The sequence below is a fragment of the Calypte anna genome, chromosome 28 (assembly GCF_003957555.1).
Source record: "Calypte anna isolate BGI_N300 chromosome 28, bCalAnn1_v1.p, whole genome shotgun sequence".
NCBI lineage: Eukaryota > Metazoa > Chordata > Aves > Apodiformes > Trochilidae > Calypte > Calypte anna.
In genome coordinates, this window is record NC_044273.1 from 4,755,023 (window position 1) to 4,779,656 (window position 24,634).

Sequence of the window (24,634 nt, forward strand, 5' to 3'; positions counted from 1 at the left end):
GGGGGTCCCCTCAGGCCCGGGGGTGGGCTATGGACGTCTTGGGGGCCCCCTCCCCGTCGGAGCGGTTGGACCGGAGCCTCGGTGTCTGCGGTGGCGGGGACCGGAGCCGTGGAGCGGACGAAAGCTGTGCCGGCTGGGGGTGCTGCCGAGCCGCCCGCAGCCCGCCCAGTGCCGGCCCGCCCCGGTCCCGCCCTGGTCCCGCCCAGACGGTGCCCGCCCCCGCCGCGCCGGCCCCACTCTTGCCGCCGGTGGCCTCGGCGGCGGCAGCGGCAGGATGCGGACGGGCCGCGGCGCGGCGGGGGCGGGCGGGGAGGCGGCGGCCGAGGAGGAGGTGGTCGATGCGGCCAAGCGCGGCGGAGCGGTGGCGGGGCGGGCGCGGGGCCGCGGCGGGAAGGGGTCCCCGAATGGCGAGTGCCGGCGGGGGGAAGCGCCGCGCAGCCCCGGCCCGGAGCCCCCTCGGGAGCCCAAGGTCTCCTTCTCCTGCGGCGGCAGCGGCGCGTCCCCCGGCGGGGCCAAGGCGGCCGAGGAGGGCGAGGATGCGGGCGAGGAGGCCCGCGGCAGCCAGGCCAGCTTCATGCAGCGGCAGTTCGGGGCGATGCTCCAGCCCGGCGTCAACAAGTTCTCGCTGCGGATGTTCGGCTCCCAGAAGGCGGTGGAGCGGGAGCAGGAGCGCGTCAAGTCGGCGGGGGCCTGGATCATCCACCCCTACAGCGACTTCAGGTGGGGCCCGGCGGGCGGGGGGCGAGGGGCTTCTCCGGGACCCCGCGGGGCTCCGCGCCCGGCTGCATCACCGGGTATGGAGCGTCCCGGGGAACGGAGCGTCCCGGGGAACGGAGCATCCCGGGGATGGGGCGTCCCGGGGCCGGAGCGTCGCGGAGATGGAGCATCCGGCCCCGGTGACAGCGGCTGGGGACAGGGCTGAGCGGGAAAGGGAAGCCGGGCCGGGCCGGGCCGTGCCCTGCGAGAGGGCACCTTGAGCTGTGCTGGAGGTGGCAGCGCTGATGCTGCTGCGTGCAGGGAGGGGCTGGCGGCCGGGCATCCCCCTCCCCAGCTGGGCAGCGGTAGGTGCGGGGATGCCCAGAGCCCTCTGCTTGCATCGGGGGGTGTTCGGGCAAGGGCATCCCCTCGCCCTTCCCAGGGCCTCAGGACGGCTCGGCCCAGCACGGACCCTCCGGAGCCCCACCGGGCTTTGACTGTCCCCAGAAACCCTTGGGGAAGGTGTCACCCTCTGCTGCAGGGCTGGGGGTCTGGGCTGGAAGGGATCTGGGCTGGAGGACGTGCTGCTCTCTCCGGTGGCAAGCAGAGGTGTGTGCAGGCTCCCCCTCCCCTAGAGAGGCCTGGTCCTGTGCCTGAGACTCAGGGAGTTTGAGGGATTCATCTCATTCCCGAGGAACAGGCTGTGTGGCTTCCAAACATGGGATTTGCTGCTCCATCTCTTTTCCCACCCTTGGAGCCCTGGGGCAACCCAGAAGCAAAGAATGCCTCCTGGCCTCTGTGTGGGCTATGAGGAGGGATTTATGGCTTGACCGTGCGGCACCTTGGGGGTTTGTGGCTGACACCTTGTTGGAATTGCTGGCCAGCCATTGGGACTCTTGGTCCAGGGGCCTCAAAAGGGCCAGGGGGAGCAAAGGGCTCAGTTCTGTGTTGTTTTGCTATTGTTCTGGTGCAGTGAGGCACCAGAACCCTTCTGTAGAGAGAGGGTTCATTGGGTGCTGATGAGAAGAAGGCTCTGATGGGCCCCTACTGGAGTGTGGGGTCCCCAGGGCAGGTGGAGGTAGCCAAGAGTTGTGGGGTCTGCCCTGGCTAGTGGGCTTGGAGCAGGGACCAGTGCCTGTGTATCCCTCGTGTGCTGCTCCTGGGCTGATCTGGCACCTTCCAGAGGAGCCACTGGAGGCCCTCAACCTCTTCTTGGGCTGACCTCCTGCACAGGGGTCTTGTGCCCTCAGGGCAGATGAGATTCCCATCAGGAATGGTGCCATTGTGCCCATCCTTTGCAGCTCACCCATGGCTCACCAGCTGGACACCAGGTCAGCTGCAGAGCTGGGGTGAGTTCAGCTGCACCGCGTGGCCATCGCTGGTCCCATGGCTGAGGGAGCAAGCGCGGTGCTGCCAGGGGGATCCTCGGCACTGGGGCTGGTGAGCAGGGGGGCTCTGCTGCTCCGGGCTGTTGGGGGAGGCTGGGAGTGGACCTGGCCCCTGCCTCGACTGCACCCCAGCCAGCACGGTGCTGCCAGGAGTGGGGTCTCCCTGCAGTGAGCCTGGGGAGAGTCCTCGAAGGCTTCCCCGGGGCACAGCAGCATCCCCTCCCCAGCTGGGCATTGGGGTGACCTTGGGGAGTCATCCTGGCCATCCTGCCCCACGCTGGCTTCATCCCTCCCGAAGCTGCTATTGAGGCTCAAAACCCATAGGGGAAGAGCCTCTGCCTCTGTTTTGATGCTGCAAGTGGCGTAGGAGAGTTCCCTGCCTGGCGGGGAGGAGCTGCAGGCAGAGCCACGGCATCATCTGGGTCTACAAACGTGCACACAGAGAGGATCAGCTCAGGGCAGGGCTGGAGAAGAGCCCACTCAGTGGATGCATGTCCATCTACTCCACATCATTCCTGCCTTTTAAAAAATAATCATGTTTATCTGGTAATGATAATGGAGCACGGATCCAGCCGCCTTTGCCCTGCAAAGCCCGTTTCCCCATCTTAAGACAAAAATCATTATGCATCTGCATATGTGACATCATTTCATAATCAGAGTCATTCAGAGATCCTGTCTGCTCATGAATGCAGTGCTGTGATTATTCCTGCACATTTCAGGGGCAGACTTGCTCCAGGAAGGAAAGTTGCTATTTATGTAAATATTAAATTATTAGGAAGCAACCTGGGTGGCTGGTTGAGATCAGGAGCTGCAAATCTGATAAAGGAGACCTTGGAAAGTTTGTGCTGAAGTAGATGGTAAGGAGCAGAGTCCCCTCCTTTTGGGTGGGGTGCTCAGGTGTTGGACCTGGCGCTTGGTCATCAGGGAGGATAGGCTGTGACTGCCTTGGGGGTAAGGGGAAGGTTTGGGAGCAGTTTTCAAAGCCTTTATCCCCCTCCCCAGGGTCCCACAGGCTAAAAGGCTATTCCAGAGGTGAGCAGCACCAGTTATTCATCAGAACTGGCTGTACTGGGACGCTGGGTGTGGATGGGCGCGTTGGCGCTGGATCTCACAACTCCCGCGGCTCCGTCAAACTTCTGCTGGTGGCTTCTTAACCCACTTCTGGGAGCGACCTCGTTTTTAGAGTATTTAGTAGGAGTTTGCAAAGCACCAATCCTGCACGGCTCCTGCACTGGTCCTACACTGATCCTGTGCTGGTCCTGTGCTGCTCCGGCACCAATCCCCTGCTGGCCCTGTGCTGCTCCCACATTGATCCCGTGCTGGTCCATGTTGATCCCACACCAATCCCACACCAATCCTGTGCTGTGGGTCAGTGCAGGAGCTCAGCACTGACCCGGTTACTGTCCAGGCCCTGTGGGCCAGCACCTCTGTGCTGGGCTTTGGGCAGGTGAGGAGGGCAGCAGCCCCTGCTCCTTTCGGCATCTTCCATCACCCCCCCTGTCACTCAACTGGGTCATGAGCAAGGGAAGGGGTGACAGGGATCCTAATTAATTTGTTTTCAGATATTTTTAGTAGCCTGGATTGGATCTTTTTCTCTATGTGCACGCTGCCCTGCGAGGAAGGAAGTGTTGGCATCGCAGCCGGGTCCCTAAAGAGATCGCACAGTCGGTTGTGTGTGCTGGGGGGATCAGGAGCTGTTTATCGTTCTTAGCAGGCTGAATTCTGCCCTGGCTCAGCCAGATTGCCAAGGGATTTGAGCCAGAGCAGGACTGTGCCCAGCTGCCATGGTTATTTAACCTCTCTCTTCTCAGCCCTGCGTGGCTGATGCCCATGGAACCAGTGCTGTGCAGTGGGACTGATCCAGCAGTGGCTCTGCTGGCATCTCTGGGGTCTCCTGCATGTGGCAGGACCTGGGGTCCAGCAGGACCCATCTTGGCCTCACTGCCCATGGGGAGGTCCCTGAGCTGCTTCGGAGAGCTGGAACTTGCCAGGGGTGTGTGTGTGTGAGGGGAGTACAGCCCACTTTTCCCTGCTGGTGAGGGTGCCCTGCAGATGGCCCTGGATGTGAAGTCATCGTTGTGCAGAAGTGACATCACTCACGGTTGTCATGGCAACATCTCACATGGGGAAGGTGTCATTGGAGAAAGGTCAGGAGCTAGGATGCTCAGCTCCTTCGTTCATCTTCACGGGGGGATGGATCCAGCCCATCTCCTTCCTGTGTGCAGGGTCTCTCCCTCGTCCCCCCCACCCCTGCAGCCTGGCCAGGGCATAGCATATCCCAGGAACTCCCTCCCCATCAACCTGCAGCTCCTGGGGCTCCTGTCTGGGGCAAAGTGGAGTGGGCAGACATGTGAAAAGGTCCTGCAGGGCACTGGGAGCATCCCCCCCTCCCGCCCCCATGGAGAGTGCCAGGGTTGGGGGCAGGTGGGGAGCAAGGGGCTGGGGTCCCTCTGTGCCGTCCTGCGGGGACGGGGATGCTGTGACCTTGCAGGCACTCAGAAAGGTCATGGGTGGCTCAGAAGATGGGGACAAGGAGGAGGGAGGGCGGGGGTGAGGCTGGAGGAGCCGTGGAGCCTGGGGGCTGCTGTCCGAGCAGGGCTGCGGGCAGTGCCGGCTCCAGCTGCAGCTCTACGTGATCTGCGGCACCGGAGCCACCGCGGATCCCTCAGCACGGCTGCACTCACTGCCAGGGGCTGTCCTGCCCTGCAGCCCCCTCCTCCCCTGCACTCCCGTGGGACTGGGACTGCAGCCTGGTCCAGGGAGGGGCCGGCTGGCCCTGGGGATGTTGTCACCCCCTGGGGTCTCCCCTCTGGGAGTAGGGAGGGGGGGTTGGGAGGGGTGCCTGCAGAAAGCATGACAGCAGTCTGGGGGTGAAGGGGGTCCCCAGCCATGGGCAGGCTCAGCAGGAGGGTCCCACCAGCATCTGCCCAATTGTTCTTCTCTTGCCCCAGGACATGCCAGGGACTGGTGGCTCAGGGCAGACCCATGGCCAGGACAAGCCCCCTGCAGCAGTCAGCCCCTGGCTTCACCCAGCGACCTTGCTGGTGGTAGGATCAGTCCTAGGGGTGGGGAGAGCAGGATGATGTGGTCCCTGGGCAGAGGAGAGGGGGTTCTGGGGAGAGGTTACAACATTGAGAGCACCTGGGTAGTGCGGGTCCCTCAGGGCAGGGCATGATGGCCAGGTCTCCTTGACACAGGGGCTCTGGTGACAGCCCCTCCTCTGTCCTCTCACTCCCCAGGTTTTACTGGGACTTCACAATGCTGCTCTTCATGGTGGGCAACCTGATCATCATTCCTGTGGGCATCACCTTCTTCAAGGAGGAGACCACAGCTCCCTGGATCGTGTTCAATGTGGTCTCTGACACCTTCTTCCTGATGGACCTGGTGCTGAACTTCCGGACAGGGATTGTCATTGAGGACAACACAGAAATCATCCTGGACCCTGAGAGGATCAAGAAGAAGTACCTCAAGACCTGGTTTGTGGTGGACTTTGTCTCCTCCATCCCTGTGGACTACGTCTTCCTCATTGTGGAGAAGGGCATAGACTCAGAGGTGTACAAGACCGCCCGTGCCCTCCGCATCGTCCGCTTCACCAAGATCCTGAGCCTCCTGCGGCTCCTCCGCCTCTCCCGGCTCATCCGCTACATCCACCAGTGGGAGGAGGTGAGTGTCCCACGGGACACAGCCCAGAGCCAGGTCCCTCCTGGGGAGCTGGGAGAGCAACAGGCTCGGGGCTGCCCCAGGAGCTGGTGGGTTTGATGGGGTCTATGGGTGACTGTGACCCTCCCCGGAGGGGAGAGGCTCTGGATGTCCCCTGCCTCCCCTCTGCTCTGTCCCCAGGGTGACACTTGGGACATGAGAGCACTCTGGCTCTGCTGGTGGCATTCCTGCTTCCAGTCCCTTCTGCCTCCTTTTTTCTCCCCTCGGGGGCAGTGGGACCCCGGGTGCCCAGGGCAGAGGGCAGGGGGCAGGGTGCTCCTGGGGCTGTGTGGGCTGCCAGGCGACGTTGTCTTTGTGCCAGGACGTGGTGTGCTCGGCTCCAGTGTGTGGGCTGCTGCTTCCCGTCAGCTCCACTGTGCAGGTGCTTGCTGCAGTGGTGCCTTCACTCCCTCCTCCTCCTCCTCTGATGCCACCGTCTGTCCCCAGACTGGCAGGGGCACGTGTGGCTCTTGCCCAGGTGTCCCCTATGTCCAGGTTTGGGCAGCAGCACTGCAGGGACCCACAGAGTGCCCTGGGTCTCCCTCCCTGCCCTCTGTCACAGCTGAGCTCTGCTGCAGGATCATCCTGCACCTCATGCAACCCCCCCCCCGTCCCGAAGTGTCCCCCCTATCCTTCCCCTGCCAGGCTTTCTGCCTGTTTCACTTTCGGATGGGACTTAGCAGGGAGAGCCCCGGGGATGAGTTAAACCTGTGCGTGGCTGTGCGGATTATCCCGGTAATCTCATCGGCTCACAGGGCACGGGAGGGGAGCGCGGCCCCGACCCCGCCGGGACCTCGCCGGCTTTCCAGGCACCGCGGTTGGTCGGGTCTGGTGGGTCCTGGCGGTGGGTCCTGAGCCTCTCCGGGGGGCTGCGTGGGGCAGATTTTGCTCCCCAGCAGCCTCGGAAGGGATGTGCTTGAGGCCGGCAGAGGTGGGGCCGGGGCTGCTCCTGCCTGTCCTCCCCCTGTCTCCTCCCTCTGTCTGCCGCTTCCCCAGCCCCTCGAACTTCCCCCGTTCCCTCCCCATCACATCGCGTGGGCTCTGCCTCCTCCTGCCCAGGGCTGGGGCAGAGTGGGAGTAGATTTGGCTCCCTCAGCTGAGGCTGCTGCCTTTTAGCGTGGCCGGCTGGTGGGGCATGATCCTTGTGCTCACCCTCGGCTGTCCCATCCCATCCTGCAGATTTTCCACATGACCTATGACCTGGCCAGTGCGGTGATGAGGATCATCAACCTCATTGGGATGATGCTGCTGTTGTGCCACTGGGATGGCTGCCTCCAGTTCCTCGTGCCCATGCTGCAGGACTTCCCCCAGAACTGCTGGGTCTCCATCAATGGGATGGTGGTGAGTTCCAGCCCTGACCTGTGGTGCCCCCCTGGCCCCATCCATTCCCATGCTCTCTGGCCTCTCTCATGCTGCCAGCCCCGTGCCAGCCAGTGCTGCAGTGCCCCGTGGTGCTCAGGGACCCACTCTGGCTGCAGATGTTCTCCCTGCTGAGGTCTCCTGAGGCAGGTGATCGATCCGAGCAGGAGGAAGCTGCTGTCCCAAGGCTCTGCCCTGTCTCCTGCTGCCTTCTCCTGCTCATTAGCAACAAAGCTGCTATTAATAAATAATGGGTCATAGTTCTAATTGCTCCCTCTCAGCCCTGCAGCCTGCTACAAATGGCTTTTCTCCCTCCATCCATCTCACCCCATCCTGCCAGTATTTCCAGCTCATCTGCATTTCCCCTGCCTGGCTTCCTCCCTGGCTCCCACTTCTGTTTCCCAGCTGCTTTCCTCCTGGGGGGAAGCTGGAGCTACGTGTGGGGCTGGGCAGGGGGATTCCTGCCCCAAGAGCCACCTGCCCACCCCTGCCCCAGTCCCTGCCACCTCCACAGCTGGGGCTGAGCACTGCCACCCTCCCTCTTGCTGCAGAACGACTCCTGGAGCGAGCTCTACTCCTTTGCCCTCTTCAAGTCAATGAGCCACATGCTCTGCATTGGCTACGGGAAGCAGGCACCCGAGAGCATGACAGACATCTGGCTGACCATGCTGAGCATGATCGTGGGGGCCACCTGCTACGCCATGTTCATCGGCCACGCCACCGCCCTCATCCAGTCCCTGGACTCCTCCCGGCGCCAGTACCAGGAGAAGGTAGGACTCCCGTTGGGTGGGGAGGCAGGTGGGGGGCTCGGCCCCACAACCAGCTGGGTGCTGACCCTGCTTCTCCCCACAGTACAAGCAGGTGGAGCAGTACATGTCCTTCCACAAGCTGCCTGCTGACTTCCGCCAGAAGATCCACGACTACTACGAGCACCGCTACCAGGGCAAGATGTTTGATGAGGACAGCATCCTGGGGGAGCTCAATGAGCCCCTGCGTGAGGTACAGCCCCTGGGACCCTGTGATGAGATCAGAACCCCTCCCAGTCCCCTGCTCCTGTGCGGGAGAGGCAGTGGGTCCCCCCAGCTCCTGCAACACCTCTTGCTCCAGCTTTGCAGCTCCAAGTGTGTGCGAGTGTGTCTGTGTCTGTGCTCAGCTGTGTCTGCGTGCTGGGATGCCTGTGTGTGTGTGTGTGTGTGTGCTGGCACTGCCACGTCCCTGCCTCCTTGGTCCCTCACCTCCTCCCCCTGCAGGAAATTGTGAACTTCAACTGCCGCAAGCTGGTGGCCTCGATGCCTCTGTTTGCCAACGCGGACCCCAACTTCGTCACAGCGATGCTCACCAAGCTGAAGTTTGAGGTGTTTCAGCCAGGCGACTACATCATCCGTGAAGGCACCATCGGCAAGAAGATGTACTTCATCCAGCACGGGGTGGTCAGCATCCTTACCAAGGGCAACAAGGAGATGAAACTCTCTGATGGCTCCTACTTTGGGGGTGAGTGCTGAGGGCACTGAACCCGGGTGCCCTCCCAGGGTCTGCAAGAGGCAAGAGGGCACCTACATTCTCCCAGGGCAGCCACCCCTCGATGGTTCTTGCTGGGCTGTTCCTGTTTCCAGTCTTTGCTGGTGATGTTCTGACTTGGATGCTGCTGTGCCCCCCACAGAAATCTGCCTGCTGACCCGGGGCCGGCGCACGGCCAGCGTCAGGGCTGACACCTACTGCCGCCTCTACTCGCTCTCAGTGGACAACTTCAACGAGGTGCTGGAGGAGTACCCCATGATGAGAAGGGCCTTCGAGACTGTGGCCATTGACCGCCTCGACCGCATCGGTAGGACGGGGTGGGGGGCTCCGGGGGGAGCCAGGGGACTCCTCCTGGCAGCATGGACAGCCACGGCTGGGTGAGGGTCCAAGATTAACCCTAGCACGGGATCTCACGGTGCTCCCCATCCCCACCCTGCAGGCAAGAAGAACTCAATCCTGCTCCACAAAGTGCAGCATGACCTCAACTCGGGCGTCTTCAACAACCAGGAGAACGAGATCATCCAGGAGATCGTCAAGTACGACCGGGAGATGGTGCAGCAGGCAGAGCTGCAGCAGCACACGGCCATGTACAGCCCCGTCCAGCCCCAGGTCACCTCTGCCATCGCCACCCTCCAGCAAGCCGTCGCCATGAGCTTCTGCCCTCAAATGGCCAGCCCTCTGGTGGGCTCCATGGCCCTGGGCTCGCCCCGCATGATGCGCCGCTTGCAGTACGCCCAGGCCGTGCCCAGCCCCTTCGCCGTCTCCCCTGTCTTGCTGCAGCAGAGCCCCCCGCAGCAGCCGCAGCCCCCCGTGCCCCACGCCAACCCCTCGCCCTCGCAGGACCAGGCGCAGCCCACGGCCCTGCCTGCCTCCACCAGCGCCTTCACCGCCGCCAGCCCCCCGACCCAAAGCCCCCTGGCCAGCCGGACGTTCGCCTACGGGGGCTCCGCGGGGCTGGGGTCCCAGCTGTCCCTGGGGCAGCAGCAGGCTCCCCCGTCCCCCCAGCGCCTGGCTGCCCACAAGAGCACGCAGGCTCTGCACACCACCAGCCTCAGCCAGGATTCGCGGCCGCTCTCGGCCTCGCAGCCCTCCCTGCCCCACGGGATGGCCGCCGGCAGCACCCAGAGCCCCCCGGCCTCGGCCCGTGAGTCCTGCGCCTCCATCGGGGGGGGTCCGGCCGCCGCCTCGCCGGGCCCAGGCCCCCCGGCCGGGCTGCGGGCCCAGGTGCCCTCACGGGGGGTCCCGGCACCGTCGGGCGCGGTGCACGGGGGTTCTCCCGCGCTGCCACAGGACTCGGCGGCCGCACGCAAGGATTCGGCAGCCAGCACGCCCGACACGGACCCGGCCAAGTCCAGGCTGTCTTCCAACTTGTGACCTCTGCGCCGGGTGCAGGGATGAGCGTGCTGGAGGGGGGCAGTGGCCACCACCTAAACCCCCGCCCCCCCGGTGCCTCCCCGTGCCACAGCGCCTGCCCCGCTCCCCGGCTTTGTCCCCCCGAGCCGGGCAGATGCCGGGGTGGGCAAAGGGCCCCTGTGCCCCTCACCACCGCGGGGGCCGGGCTCAGCCCTCGGCTGCCAAGCCTCTGACCAAAGTCTGGCCCCATCTCCTGCTCCCCACGGCAAAGTCCCACTGCCCCCACGCCCCCCGGCTGCCCCATAGAAGCCATGGCTGCATCACCCCCGTGACCCACTCTGTGTATGATATTTATGCTCTGAGTACCTCCCCGTGTGTGTGTGCGTGTGTGTGCATCCGCAGGACACCCCCGGGGGCTTGAGGCGCGCTGCATGCCCCAGCACCCACCAGTGTCTCTGCCTCCCCTCCCACTGCCCCACGGCGAGGGGTGATGGCCCAGGACAGAGGTAAGTTGGGGCAGGGGGTCTGCCAGAGGGTTGCCCTGCGCTTGTGAGCCCCCCTACATGTTTTCCAACCCCCCCCAAGGAGTGGGGGTGACCCAACCCCGTGTCCCCGCAGTCAGTGCTAGGACAGAGGCAGCCACTGGAGCCGAGCCCTGGGGTGCCCCAGGGGGTCCGGGCTGGGGAGGACAGAACGTGTGTGCGTGTGCCTCCACGGGTGGGTGTGTGCCCCCACGGGTGGGTGTGTGCGTGTGTGCCTCTGCCTGGGGCCCCCCCCAGTGAATGCACACAGTGAGCCAGGGGCCCCGTGCCGAGCCATCACCTTTCCATCCAGCCCATCCTGTGCAATAAACGTCAGCAACTGACAGAGCTACGCACGACTCCGTCTCTGCTTCTCCCTCCACCATCCCCCCCACCACGGCACCGGCTGCTCCCACTCCCCTCGCCCGGCCACCGGGCACAGCCCCAAGCTGGGCTGCAGGAGCCAGCTCTGGCCTTGGAAGGGCTGCTTCCCTGCCAGAAAAATGATGAGGTGAAAAACTACCTCCCAGAACCTTTCCCTGCCCTGGCTGCACCCTGCCCCAGCTCCAGCACAGGTGAGAAAGGAGCAGGGAGCAGCACCCAGCTCCAAGATCATCACATGGACAAGAAGAGGGATGGATGCTGGCAGCTGAGTGACACAGGAGGCTCCTGGCTGCAGCTCCCATCCTGCCTGTGTGCAGGGGTTTTGCCTGTTTCTGCTACAAAAGCGTTTCCAGGATGTGAGTACCAACCAGTCAGTAAAACAGCAGCAGGTTCAGGAAACAGCAGTCTCACCTCCCCAGGAGCCCAAGAACAACAAGGCAAGAGCCCAGGCACCCCAAAAACACCAAGAAAGACATGGCTCCCATGGACTATTTCAAAAAACATTATATTTACAGTACTGTACACCTCCACTCCCTGGTAGTGGTTTTTCCCTGCCTGAGACCCAGTGAGCAGAAGTGAAACCGATCCCTGGAAATGAGTCATGAATTGCAGAGGTTGTGTGACAGGAGAGCAGTGGAAAACCAACCCAGAGCCAGAGCAGGGCAGAGGGAGCTGCTGCACCCACTCCTGGGCTGGCTGCTGTCCCTCCAGAGGGGGCCAAACACTGCAGGAGGTCTGTACCCTGCTGGTGGAGAGTGATGGGGCACCCCAGGACAGTGGCAGTGACCCTGTGCCAGGGGAGGACTGCAGGGAGCCAGCCCTGGCATCCACTGTCCCACCCCACACCAGAGATGCTGGGTGCCTCTTCCCCAGGGCTGGGTGCTCCCTCCCTTTGCCTGAGGCACAGGCAGAACCAGGACAATTCAAACCCCTGTTCCCCACTGGCCCCTTGGGGCTGCTCCCGTGCTCCCCAACATCCCAGTTTGCCCCAGTACTTGGTGGTGAGAAGGCAGTGGGCATGGGGTTGGCAGCCAAATGCCTTTCCCATTGGAAGCAGGAGCCAGAAGGGGGGGCCAAGGCCCCACTAGTGATCTGAGCTCAGCTGAAGAAGTAGGTGGAATCCATCACCTCCTTCAGATTGAAGTCACCTGGGGGGGAACAAGGCAGAGGTCAGAAGAGAGCAGAGTGGAGCAGCTGCCCCCAACCCTTCCTGCAGAAAACCACTTCAGCTCAGCCCCAGGGACCTCAAAGGTGACCCAGGAACTGATGCCCCTCCAGATTTACTTGGGACAGGGACAGGAAGAACAAGACAGAAAAGAGTAAGAGCAGCAAGGCAGGGCAGGAGGAGAGGAACACATGGCCTGGGGACATGAACCATCCCTGCCCCTGGATTGTGCTGCCTCTGGGGCTGACCCAGCAGCTGCTCACAGGTTGGCCAGATGGTCTGGCAGAGGCAGGGCCCAGAGATTAGAAGGAATTAAACTAATTGTCTTAATCCCATTGCATGTATATCATCTAGATCCAGGCAATTACTGTGCTGAGTGCCTCATCCCATCTCCAGTCAAATGCCTCCTGGTTGGAAACAGATGGGAGACAAACAACAAGACAGGGGACAGTCAGCCTGGGGAGAATCCCAGGGCTCAGCTCCAGGGAGCAAGGACAGCTCACAGGGAATGTCCAACAGTATTGCCCCAAGGCTTTGCAGCCCAGACCAGCAGGAAAACCCAATCCTTGGGGATAGTTTTAGCACAGCTGGACAGACCCTCATCACCTCCACCTTCTGACCCCACAGGAGCTCAGGGATTCCAGGGCCATTCTCCATCCCATTTCCTATGTCCCCAAATGGTTCCTGAGCTTTACAGGTCCTGTCCTCTGCTCCTACCTGTCTTGGGGACATTTGACAGCTGCTCCATCAGCTTCTTCTGCCATTGGGCTCTAGTCTCTCTGCCAGGACTGGATGAACCAGAAGAAAAGCAAATCAGCAGGGGAGCTCTGGGAAAAGGTGCACCCTCCTCTGCTCCCCAGTGCCAGCCCACAACAAGAGGTGGACACAACCACCCCCAAGAGAGGGAATGGGGCTGGGTGGGAAGGAGGGGGGTAGGGGCTCACTGGGAGGCACAAATACCTGCAGTATTTTTCCAGCATGAACTGGGACAGATCCTGCAGGATCTTCTCACTGTGCAGAGCCACGAATTGCTGCCGACAGATCTGATCCAGGAAGCAATGGTGAGTTGCAGGTTAGGGGGCACTTCCCTTTCCTTCCCCTCAGTGGGTCTCAGCTGAGACAGGTCAGGAGAGAGGGGCAGGGAAAGCAGCAGGCAAGCGTGGGAAGGGGGGGCTGCCAGAGGGCAAACGGAATCAGCCCGGGGAGGTGGGAAGCAGAGGCCAACAACCTATTACAAATCCACTGCACAACAGCCCTTGCCACACTGCAGGGAAAGCCCAGGGTAGGACAGAGGCACCGACCCTGCTTGGGGTTTGTTTTGTGGTGATTTATGGACACAGATTCTCCCCCACACGCTCCCTGAAGGGTGGGAGGAGATGGAGCTATGGCACTGGAAAATCAGCTGTGACCGCCAGCAAGCACCCCAAGTTCACCTTGCCTGGGTAAATAAATCAGCAAAGCCCAGGGGAGGCAAGGGCTGGCAAGGGCCCAGGGGACAATTAAGCAAGATCCCAGCTCACAGGGGACCCGGGAGGACATTTCTACCTGGTTCATGATGTCCACAGTGAGCGCATGAGTCCAGTAGCAATCGTGGACTGAGACGAAGGTCAGACCCTGCCTGGGGGGCAGCAGAAGGTGCCATGAGACCCCCCTGCCCTGTCCCCAACCCTACCTGCAGGTTTCCAGAGGCAGAGGCCTATCCTCACCACCTTTGGAGAGATGCTCCCACCTGAGGCAGTACAGAGCTGTGAGCATCATGTGTGTGGAGTCCAGGGAGTGGATGAAGTTGGGTGGAAAGGCGTTTTTCTGCTTCACAGTATCTGGCTTCCTGCAGTGGCAGACAGGAGGAGTTGGGGAACCTCCAGGGCTGAAAACAAAAGCTCCAGCACAGAGCCAGAGCCAGCCAGGCCTAGGACTGCTGGGGCAGCCCTGGGGGGGAACCCACAGCTCTGCTGATCCACAGAGCCCCCTCCTCCTACTCTCTGTCAGGTCTGGGGACAGCAGGGGCTGTGGCAGGTTCCACCGATGGGGAGGTTTTGTCCCCAGAGCACAAGCTGGGGACAGCAGAGGCTTCACACTTACTGGTTGCTGTTGAAGCTTTTCACACTGAGGTGCTGCATGTTGCAGTTCAGCTGCAGGGAGAGAGGAAGGGGACACGTGTTCACCCTACACTGCCTGCCCAGCACATGGCACCCAGCTCTGCCCTGTCCCTCTGCAGCAGGGATTGCCCCAGTCACGAGCTGCTGCTCCAGGGGCCAGGGCAGGGACCCTCCTGGGGGTCCCTGTGACACCTCCCCTCCTCAGAATGCTGGCAGAATCCTTCACCCCCTCCCAGCCAATGCTGATTTGCCCCTGCCAGGGCCCAGAGCTGCTCTGGCAGCGGCTGCGAGGGCGAGACAGGCTGGGAGACTGAGTCAGCACCACGGTGTGTGGGTGAAGAGCAGAGAGACTGAATCATGGCAGCCCTGAGCAGGCTCTGAGGAGCGGGGAGGGGGCCGTGCCCCAGCTGCCTGAGTGGGCTGGGAGCAGCAGCACTTCCTCACCAGCCCACCCAGACCCTCCTTGGCCCAACCACAGCTGATGCCAACCTGCTGCTGTCCCCTGCCTGTCCCTGCTGTGGCAGGGACACACCAGGTACTCACCACGGTGGACCTGGAGCGATAGTAGGGCTGCACGATGGGGAGACCCAGGGGTGTCACCCACTCCACTGTCTGTCCCGACTGGGCAATGAGCTTGGCACTCTCTGTCAGCCAGTGCTTTCACACAGGGAGGTGGGGAAGGAAGGGGCTGGAGTCAGTATGGGCAGTGGGGAGAGACCCCCACTCCCAGCAAAGCTGACCCCAATCTCTGCCACTGGCTGTGACAGTCCAGCACTTATGGGGCCATTTGGCCCCACAGCTGGCACAGTCACAGACTTCTAGGCTGGACCAGGAGAATCCTCTCTGAGCAAGGACCCAGAAGAACCATTTCTCCTAGTCTGTGAATGGCTGGGCCAGGGAGAAGAAAGAGCAGAGGTAAGAGGAAGCAGGCCCCTCACCTGGATGTCTCGAGTTGCTGAGAACATCTCCTTGATGCCATTGAATACCTGCTTTACGAGGTAGTGAGAGGCTTCCCACAGGTATTCCTGCAGGGACCGAAGGCAGAGAGAGGAATCAGGCAAACAGCCAGCAGAAGATGGGGAGCAAAGTGACAGGAGGGGGAAGAACACAGCCACAGACCTTCTGAACACCAGCTGAGGCTGTGAGGCCACCAAGCTGGGCACAGGAAGGCTCAGTCCCCCCTGCCCACTGGTGCCAGCAAGCAGCAACCCCACAGGCAGGGCACGGGGGGGCTCAGCCTCTGTGGGCTGAGGTTTGGGTAGGGGTGAGGAGCAAGCGGGGCAGGAGGGATCCCACGGGGAGGGTTAGGGCAGGGGCTGTGAGCCCAGCTCCCAGTACCTCGGGGAACTCATCGATCTCCTTGAGGCGCTTCTCCATCTGGAGCCGCCCGCCGTAGCGCGTGACGCCGTACACCACCGTCATCACCGTCTGCTTCACCACCTTCCGGCTGACAAAGCCCTGCAGCACCTGGGCAATCTTCACCCCCTGCTCAGCATCCTTCTTCCGAAACTCCTCCACCTGTGAGGGAGCTCCAGGAGGTCATTCCCATCGGCTGGGGCCAAGCACCCTCTAAGGTTGGGGATCCCAGGACCCTCTGGGCTATGAGGGAGCCCATGAGGAGCTCTGCACCAGCCCTGCTGAAGGAACCCAAAGGCTCCTGGAGCTCACAGATTCACAGATCTGTGCCCGTGGGGACCAGAGCTTTCCACTGCTGCCTCAGCAGAGCAGTGTCACTTGGCAGCAGGGTGGTGACAGACATCACAAGGACACAGCACCGAGACTGTGGCTCAGGACTCTGCCAGCCCCACTGACAGCTCTGAGCAAACCAGGCACCCTCTGCATGCTCCCCCTGCCTGGATGGAACATGCTGAGACCTCAAAGGGAGCCAGGGGTTCAGTGCCAGTGAGCGGGTCTGTAGCTCTCAGCATGGCCCCAGCAGGCTCGTTTCACATCGTGTCTTGCCAAGAAAACTGAAGACTTGGCAGCAGTGCCAAAGGCTGCATCTCTCCCCAGCTCACACCAAGAAAATATCACAACCTGCAGGCCAGCCAGCTGTGACCAAGAGAGGAGAAACACGTCTTCCACCTCTCTACCCTACTTTTCCCAGACTTCATTCAGAAGTGAGGACAGCAGAAATCCCAGTGGACTTCTCATTCCTCTGCCAGGACAGATCTCCAGCCAGATCCCCACCACAGCTGCTGCAGTGGTTCCCACTCAGGGCAGGAGAGACTCTGCCTGTGACCAACTCGTGCTCTGCACGCTGGTCTTGTCTCCACCTTTCTGCCTGGGAGCTGGAGTGACCCCGTGCCACACACTGGGCAAGGGGGAAGCAGGTGCCAGAGGAAACCCCTGCCCCTGCTGTGCCTCACCTGCTGTGCCACCGCGCTGTAGACATCCTGGGGGACACTGCAGGGCATCAGGTTGACAGACATGGCACCAATCAGGTCCCGGCCAAGAGCTGCGTAGTGCTGCAGCCCATTGCATGAACCATCCTGCAGGGGGAAGAGCAGGGTGGGCATGGGGGGTGGAGGGGGCTCACCCTGCTCACCCACCCCTCTCAGCACCGTGGACACACGTGGCTCAGAGGGTGACTGCCACATGTGTCCCCTCCCTTTGGGTCTGCAGGTGGCCACAGCCACACCAGTTTCCATTTTCCTTCTGGGTCTCATCAGTAACTACTGCTGCCCATGAGGTCTGAACAAAGGAAACCTCACACCACCCTGCCCCCTCCCTGGACTTACAAAGACATCAGAGCTCTGTGGAACCTCTGTGGAAAACCAGGAAATTTGGAAAACATCCTCCTGACAGACAGCAGCTTCAACCCAACCCTTCTCAAAGCTGCAGGTACTGACAGCCCTCCTGGGACCAAGAGCAGCCTGGAGGAGCCATGCAGGACCCAAACACTGGGGAAGGTCCTGCTGTTCCCCAAACACTTCCCACAGGAGATGAGCTGCTGCTTGGAGCATCCCTGCTCCTCATGTGCTTGGGCTCTGCCTGCTCCAAGGAGCTGGAGCTGCTGGCAGGACCAGCCCCTCCCTCTCCCCCCTGCAGTGCAGAGGAGCTGCCTCGATTCACCAAGCACTGATGACTCAGGTGGAAAGAGACTCGGGTGTCCTCCAGAAGAAGTCCTTGCTGGAGTTTCATTAACAGCACCCTCCACACGCCCCGACTGCTCCTTGATCTTTCATTGTCATAACAGTATCAGCTTAGCCCATCTCAGACATATTCCAGACCAGAATACAGCCTGGTTCTGCTGATGCTTCATCGTGACCGTCTGATCTCCCGCTGGGATAAGTGAGCAAACCCCCTCTCACCAGGAAAACAATCAATCATTGTCTCCTGTGCAGCTAGGGGATGTATCCGTGCAGAGCTGGCTGTTCAGACCTCCCATCTTTTGTTCCTGCAGCACTGCTTGGCTCCAGCCTTGGAGCAGACTCTGCTCCAGCCACAGGACTCACTGGTGGCTGCATCCAGCAGCAAACCACTGAAGCTCCTGAGCCAAGATGCCTGCAGACTGTGCTCCACGTGTGCAGTAAATACAACACTGGAGACCTGGATGCTCCTGCCCTGAGCTCTCTGCCCTGCCCTTTCTCCCTGCTCAGCCACATGGCTCTGCTGGGCTCCCACCTGGTGAACAGGGAAGTGAGAGATGTAGGCAGCCGGATCCGGGGACCTGGAGGCTTTGGCAATCTCCATGCAGCAGGCCAAGGCTTGCCAGGGCTCATCTGTCTTCATCCACCACCTCCTGCCCTGGGAAGAGCAAAGCACACACTGGTGGGAGCAGGCAGGGCTCCTGTGGCACCCCATGGTAAGGGCAGGAGCCCCCCTGCTCTCAGGAGACACCAGGCCTCCACTTCCCTAATACTTCATCATGTTTTCAGACAGAAACGTGTGATTAAGAAACTCTGCAACACTTCATTTTCTTTTTACTCTCGAAGTGTTATCTTCCAGAATGTTTTTGTTTCAAAATAAACCTGATTTCCATTTTATTTTACTTTCTAGAAGATACAAGGGGAATGGTTAAGTCTCCTCTGACACCAATCCCTTGATCCTTTTTTTTTTCTTTCCTTGGCATATTTGGACAACCCCTGTCTGCACTCCCAACACAGAACAACTTCCCTTCTTTCCCTTTTGGTCCCCACCTCCCAGAGGTCCCACACCACTCCCCCCCAGCTCAGGGTCCCACCACTGCCCCCCAGGAGCAGGCAGAGCCCACGTACTGTGAGGGGACGGTCGGCTGAGTCCAGAATCTCCTCCATGATTTCGTTGGCGTATTCCAGCCGTTCCTGCAGGGAATTCTTCTTCTTCAGCCCTGTCAGGTTCACCAGGTGGATCTTCAGCCAGTCCAGGCCTTTGGGCCCCAGAGGCCTCCCCTCTGCAAACAGCAGGATGGCCCGGGTGACATCGTTGCCCAGGTGGTTGAAATAAGGTGGGCAAGGGTAAGTCCTGCCTCGGAAATCCATGTTGTGAGGGAACCAGAAGACTTTGTCCCGGACGTGGTTGGCGATGGAAAGTTTGTAGAGCGCGTCCATGCGCATGCTGTGCACCTCAGCTGCCTTCTTCTTGTAGAGCAGCAGCTCCTGCTTGTGGGCCTTGCTCCAGGAAGAGGAACTGCCCGGAGGAGCAGAAGGCCTGGGGACCTCAGAGACAGGCGGCGGGATGTCCAGCTTCTCGTTGCCTTTGTCGTTGAAGATGGAGATGATGATATCCAGCACGGGCCGGTTGATCTTCCAGGCACAGTTGCCCAGCTGGTTGAGGGCATCCAGCACGGGGTGGAGTTGGACCTGGGGACACTGCTCCAGCAGCTGCTGGTGCTGCACCACCCCCTCCACGAAGCGCATCAGCTTGGTGTCGCTCAGGATGTAGGCACCAAAGTGGGGGGAGGTCCAGGGTACTGGGGGACACAGCATAGGTATGGCAGAGGAGTTGAAGGTCAGCAAGGTCTCTCCAGCATCTGACACAAGCTGGGAGAAGATGGGATGGGGCTTTATCAGCCCAACCTGGAGAAGAGAATCAGAGAGGGGAAGATCAGCGGTAGAAGACTGGGGCTGGAGTCTGGAAGAGGATGAGGTCAACCAGCTACTACATGATGACCACATACAGGACCAACAGAGGCTCCATGAGGTGTCCCTGAGCAGGGAAAGCAGCAGGGAGGTGACCTGCACACCCCCCAGAACCCCCAGGACACGGCTCACCTGCCAGCTGCTGTGGAAGGAGTAAATGTGGTAGAGGACAGGGATGAGCCTGGGCTCCAGGCGAGGATTGAGGATATTCCTGGGCACCCTGAGAGCCTCCACCAGCAGCTCCAGCATGTGCATGCCCAGGCGCATGAGGAGCATGTAGGGCCAGCTGCAGTCCTTCAGGTTCAGGGCAGGCCCAAAGCCAGCTTCTGCCACCAGCTTCTCCCAGTACTCCCGTGGCAGGTACTCTTCAGGCTGGGAGGTGGAAGGAGAACACGGGGTCAGTCAAAGAGCCAGCCCCGATGCTCCAGGGGGTTTCCTGGATGGGATCCACACACCTGGGATGCCTGCAGGCCCCAGGAACCCCCTGTCCAGGGGTGTACCCACCTGGCTGTCCTTGGCCAGCAGGTGGATGTAGCCCTCATAGACCGCCCGCACCTTCTCCAGCTGCCGGCTGCGCAGCTTGCGCTGGGTGATGTACCTGTTGTAGACCTTGGAGCCCAGCTCCCGGGCCAGCACTGCCAGGGATTCTCCTTGTGGAGAGAGCGAGTTGACGATCTGAGAAAAAGGCAAAGAGGGTCTTCAGGAAGGAGGAACAGAAGGACGGAGCAGAAAGACAAAGCAGGAGTTAAAAAGACCCCGAGCGGGGAGCACGGGGAGGTGATGATTCCCCTGGTGAGGAATTCAAACACAGCCAGGACAGAGCAGAGCTGCTCAGCAGCAAGTCGAGGGCCCCACCTGCATCATGATGCCCACGTACTCCTCGTCTGGCAGCAGGCAGAGGTAGGGGTACAGGGTGCTGTAGCCCGAGGTGTTCCTCAGCTTGGCCATGCTGCGCTTGGACTTGTGCAGGGCCTGCAGGAGGGCTCCGTGCCAGCGGGAGCGCAGGGTGGAGAGGACCGAGCGCTGCAGGGGGGGGACAGGGTGGTGAGAGAGCCTGTCACCAGCCTGCTGACCCCTCCCCAAGGTCCTCAGGGCTGGACAGCCCCCCCCCAGGTCCCCTCCTGAGCTTTACCGCTCTCATGGCCTGTGGGGTCAGGGGTTTGGTGGACTCCACAGACTCGATGGTGACGGTGTTGTCCAGCTCCATCTCCAGCTGCTGCTGAAAGCATTCCTGCAGCTCCTGCACGGAGAAATCCAGCTTGGGGTAGGACACCATCCTCTCCTGCAACGAGAGGGAGATGGGACATGCCAGAAAGGAGATGTGGTGGTGCTCTCAGCCTCCCTACAGGAGGCACAAGGAGCAATGTCTGGGACTCCCTTTCTGGGAGCTCTGAGCTCCCAACTCTGGCTGGCAAACCCTAGAGAGCCTGGAGCCTCTCCAGAGGCTGCTCTGCTCCTCTGTCAGCATCAGCATCCCTTCAGGCACCCCCTTCAGCATAGGGGGGACATCTCCATCCCCTGGCTCCTCTGTAGGGCTGCTGGTGAGGCTCTGAACTGCCTCAGAACAGGAGCTGACCCAGATTTGTGTGGGCTGTTGACCAGAGATGGGGCTAAAATGTTCTTGCCCTGTTGGGGCCCATCAACACCATTGGGACATCTCCCAAACCTCCCTGATCTGCAGAGACATCCCTGAACTCTGGGGCTTACTTTGGAGTAGAAGTCCTGTAGCAGTGAAGACTTGCAGGTCTGGGGGCTGGGTGGAGGGGGAAGCTGGTAGTTGGGCTGGACAATCCTGATGGCCCTCAGCACCATCTCCTTTTCATCCTCCTCAAAAAGGCACTTTTGGAAGAGGTCATCCACGTGGAAGCCATCGTTTTTCAGCTGCTGCAGACATCTGAAGAGGGGCACGGGTAAGACAGGCTGAAACTTTCACCAGGGACTGAGCATGTTGGATGGAAATCAGCTTTCCTGGGTGCCACCACCCCTCATGCCAGGGCAGATGGCCTGCAGGGACACGAGAGCTCTCCCTGCCTTCAGCACACAGCCAGGGGACAGCTCATAGGGCTGGGAGCTGCCTCTAGAGCACAGCCTGTCCCCACAAGGTCACTGCCTGTCCCCACAAAGTCAGCATCTCAGGTTTCAGCCATCGATCACCCTCCCTGCCAGCCACACCTCTGCTGAGCAGGCTGCTTCCACCCTGGCACCCACAGGGACAGAGCTCTGCTGCCACGCTCAGACACAGCAAAAAGCTGCAGGTTCCTCCAGCCCCACATCACCCTGCACTGCCACATCCCCAGGGGATGCTCAGGGCAGTGTCCTCCAGGCTCTGCCAGGCTGGAGCTGGACTCGGGGCACAGAAGAACCCAGAGTCTCATCTGCCAGCTGGCCACCCCACCCAGGGGACAGAGGAAGATGTGGGGCACCAGCTAGACCCCCTCAGCCAGAGAGCACAAGGGTCAGGAGGGAGCCTGGCAGCTTTGGGGGGGTGTTAAGAGTCCAAGAGGTGACAACCAGCCCTGAGTCCTATGGCTGCCCACCCCTCAGCTTGGGAGCAGGCAGGAGCTGCAGCAAGAACTGGCTCCTTGGGAAGTAGGCATAGCTCTGTCCAGAAGCAAGGTTGTTCCTACATCCCCTTTCCCTCCAAGATCTCAGACAAATTCCCTGGCAGCTGGGGGTGACAAGGCAGAGCCCACTGCAGGAGCTCTGCCCACCCCAAAACCTGTCCACGAGGAGCAGGTCGGAGCACCCAGAAGTGTGGGCAGTGTGGCAGGACCCCTCCTCCCACCGTGGTTACCTCCAGACAGCTTGGGTGGACGATTGGCTTCGGCCCAAACACTCCAACACTGCTGCATAGGAGTCCAGGCTGCGCTGGAGACCCACGGACTCCATCATGCAGAGCAGGCGGCTGATGCGCTGCAGGCAGCCCTGGGGAGAGAGGGGAAGGGGCTGTGGGTTGGAAGCAGCAGCCTCACGCCCCTCTGCTCCCCTTCAGGTTCAGCCATCCACCCCAAAGCCACCTCAGTGCCCCAGAGCAGCCCCTTCCCTCAGTACCTTCCTGGCCCAGCTGTGCATCACTGTGTTGTAGGCGCTGACACTCAGGAGTCTCCTCTTGGCTGGGGAGCTGTGGTAGGAGAGGAGGAACCTCTCGGCCTCCTCTGGCTGCTGCAGGAAGAGGAAGCACTCCAGGGTGGACTGGATGCTCTGCTGCAGGACCTTCTGATGGCTGCTGTCCTTCTGTGCTCGTGGAGGCCTCTGTGCCTTCACCCCCTCCTTCCCCACAGTCACCCTCAGCTTGCCGTGGGTGCAGGTGCTGTGGGAACCACCCTGGGCCTGGCTCCAGGCAGTTATCACTTTTGCTTTGGGGCTCTTCAGGCTCTTCTTGGCTTTAACCTTCTCTTTGCTCTTCGGTTTGGCTTTTACCTCTTCTTCCAGAGCTGTCTGGGAGGCAGCCAGGGATAATTTCCGTTCCACCTTCAGCTGCCGGACGTGCATCTCCTTCTTCAGCTTCTCAGCCCAGCTGCTGGGTCTGGACAGGCTCTGACCCCTTCCCCAGGGAGCAGCTGGCTCCTCCAGGGGACTGGGAGCCCCTTCCTCCTGCAGTGGGTCCTGCAACTTGTCATTCCCCAGCAGTGTCAGCTCTGATTTGTTGACTGTCACCTCTGGGATGCTGCTGGCTTGGAGCTGCTTCACTCGAGCTTTCAGCACTGCCAGGAAACACAGAGCAAGGGAGAGATGAAAGGACAAGGGACTTGGGGCTGTGTTCCCTATGGCCGTGCCTCTAGGAACACCCTGAAAAAGAGGATCCACACAGGGACCCCTTTCCTCCCCAGCCAGCCCTCTGCCCAGCAATAAGCTGCCTGGGAAGCTCCCATCCCATTCCATCCCATCCCATCCCATCCCATCCCATCCCATCCCATCCCATCCCATCCCCACTCAGGCCACAGGTGTTTCTAGTCCCAGGTATCCTCTTCATGACTACACAGAATAATCCCATAAAACCTCCCAGGACAGCAAACACGGGGAAGCCCTCCAGCTCCCCCAGCCCTCGCTGCCTCACCTTCCAGCAGCTCTGCCCTCTCACACACAGCATTCCTCCTTGCCTTCTCCTTGGTGCTGGCAGAGGAGTAGTTCCTGAGAACACTCCATGGGACCCCTGTGGTGGGAAGACACAGAGAGCAGGAGGTTGGAGGAGGCTTTGTCCCCCTCACCACCCCCAGCCCAGCCCCACAGGGAGCTGGAGGGGCTGCAGGTGCCCCAGCAGCAGTGACACAGAAGGGGGGGGGGGACACACAGCTCTGGGACAGGGTGAGCCCCCCCAGCCCAGCTCTGATCTGACCACAGCAACACCACAGACTCCACGGCAAGAACCCAGGAACCCCCAGAGGGAGCAGGCTCCATCCCACGACTGGGAGACGACCCCAGAGACCCTCCCTAGAGAGAATTCTAACCCTGGGGAGAGTGGGGCTCCTCATGACCCCCCCACAGCCCCCAGCTCTGTCCTAGCAGAGGGTTGGAGAAGCCAGGACCCCCCAACCACCCCCAGTTCTCTCCTGAGGGGAATGCTCAGGACCACGAGGACCCTACAGATCCAGCTCCGTCCCTATGGTCGTGGTGATGCCGCAGGGACCTCAGGGCCCCCGCTCCATCCCGGGGGTGACGGACACGACCCCAGGGAGCCCCCCCCAGGCCGCCCCTCCGGCTCAGGCCTCCTGCCCGGCCCGGGCTCCCCGCCCACCTCAGGGCCCCGCACCCGGCCCAGCGACTCTCCCCAGCCCCCCCCATGCCCAGCCCACCCCCGTCGCCCCCGTCCCCGTCCCTCACCGCCGCCCCCCAGCCGGGCCGGGCCCGATAGTGCCGCCCGGAGCCGCAGCAGCGACATTCCCCCCCCCGGTTACACCGCCATGCCGCGCCGAGCACACACTGCGCAGGCGCCGCGCGGGGCACGCCGGGAGCGGGAGTCCCGCAGGACTACAATTCCCAGCATGCATCACTCCGGTGTATCCCGCCCCCTGGCGGCCATGGCGGGACGGGACGGGACGGGACGGGACGGGACGGGATGCTGATCCATCGGGGGCTGATGGACCCGGGAGCGGCGGTGATGGGAGCGGACAGTGCCCCGCGCCCCTCCCGACCCCAAGCTCGCAGGCTGCCCGTGGGACTGCAGACACCGTCCCCGAGCCCAGGGCAGCCTCCTCCCTTTCCTAGGACGCCGGCTCCAACGGGAGTCGGTGAGGCTCGGATCGCGCCGTTCGCCGAACAGGACGGCCCCCAAACCCTCGGGAGCGACCGGGAACGGGGATTCGACGCAGCCGTCGGGGCGCGGATTTATGAATGGAAGGCCCCGCCCCGTGGTCCCTCCCCGCCCGTCGGCCGCCACCGCCCCCGCCCC

The 24,634-nt window shown here is 61.6% G+C and overlaps 2 protein-coding genes across 2 annotated transcripts; one reads left to right on the forward strand and one right to left on the reverse strand.

The window, feature by feature from the left end:
* The first annotated feature begins 441 nt into the window (after nt 1-441).
* On the forward strand, nt 442-10,874 carry HCN2 (hyperpolarization activated cyclic nucleotide gated potassium and sodium channel 2). Its single transcript, XM_030466219.1, has 8 exons — nt 442-720; nt 5,324-5,747; nt 6,963-7,124; nt 7,694-7,912; nt 7,995-8,141; nt 8,393-8,633; nt 8,803-8,967; nt 9,100-10,874. The coding sequence occupies exons 1-8, from the start codon at nt 575-577 to the stop codon at nt 10,032-10,034; spliced, it is 2,439 nt and encodes an 812-aa protein (XP_030322079.1). The 5' UTR covers nt 442-574; the 3' UTR covers nt 10,035-10,874.
* A 530-nt stretch (nt 10,875-11,404) lies between these two features.
* On the reverse strand, nt 11,405-24,154 carry POLRMT (RNA polymerase mitochondrial). The gene is made up of 21 exons (XM_030466185.1): nt 24,067-24,154; nt 23,303-23,398; nt 22,297-22,949; nt 22,040-22,170; nt 20,953-21,139; nt 20,378-20,527; nt 20,101-20,268; nt 19,750-19,920; nt 19,378-19,617; nt 18,403-19,182; nt 17,810-17,932; nt 16,552-16,674; nt 15,521-15,700; nt 15,121-15,207; nt 14,726-14,839; nt 14,166-14,215; nt 13,813-13,911; nt 13,629-13,701; nt 13,044-13,126; nt 12,801-12,871; nt 11,405-12,066 (listed from the first exon to the last, which is right to left on the reverse strand). The coding sequence occupies exons 1-21, from the start codon at nt 24,122-24,124 to the stop codon at nt 12,017-12,019; spliced, it is 3,687 nt and encodes a 1,228-aa protein (XP_030322045.1). The 5' UTR covers nt 24,125-24,154; the 3' UTR covers nt 11,405-12,016.
* Between the last annotated feature and the right edge of the window lie 480 nt (nt 24,155-24,634).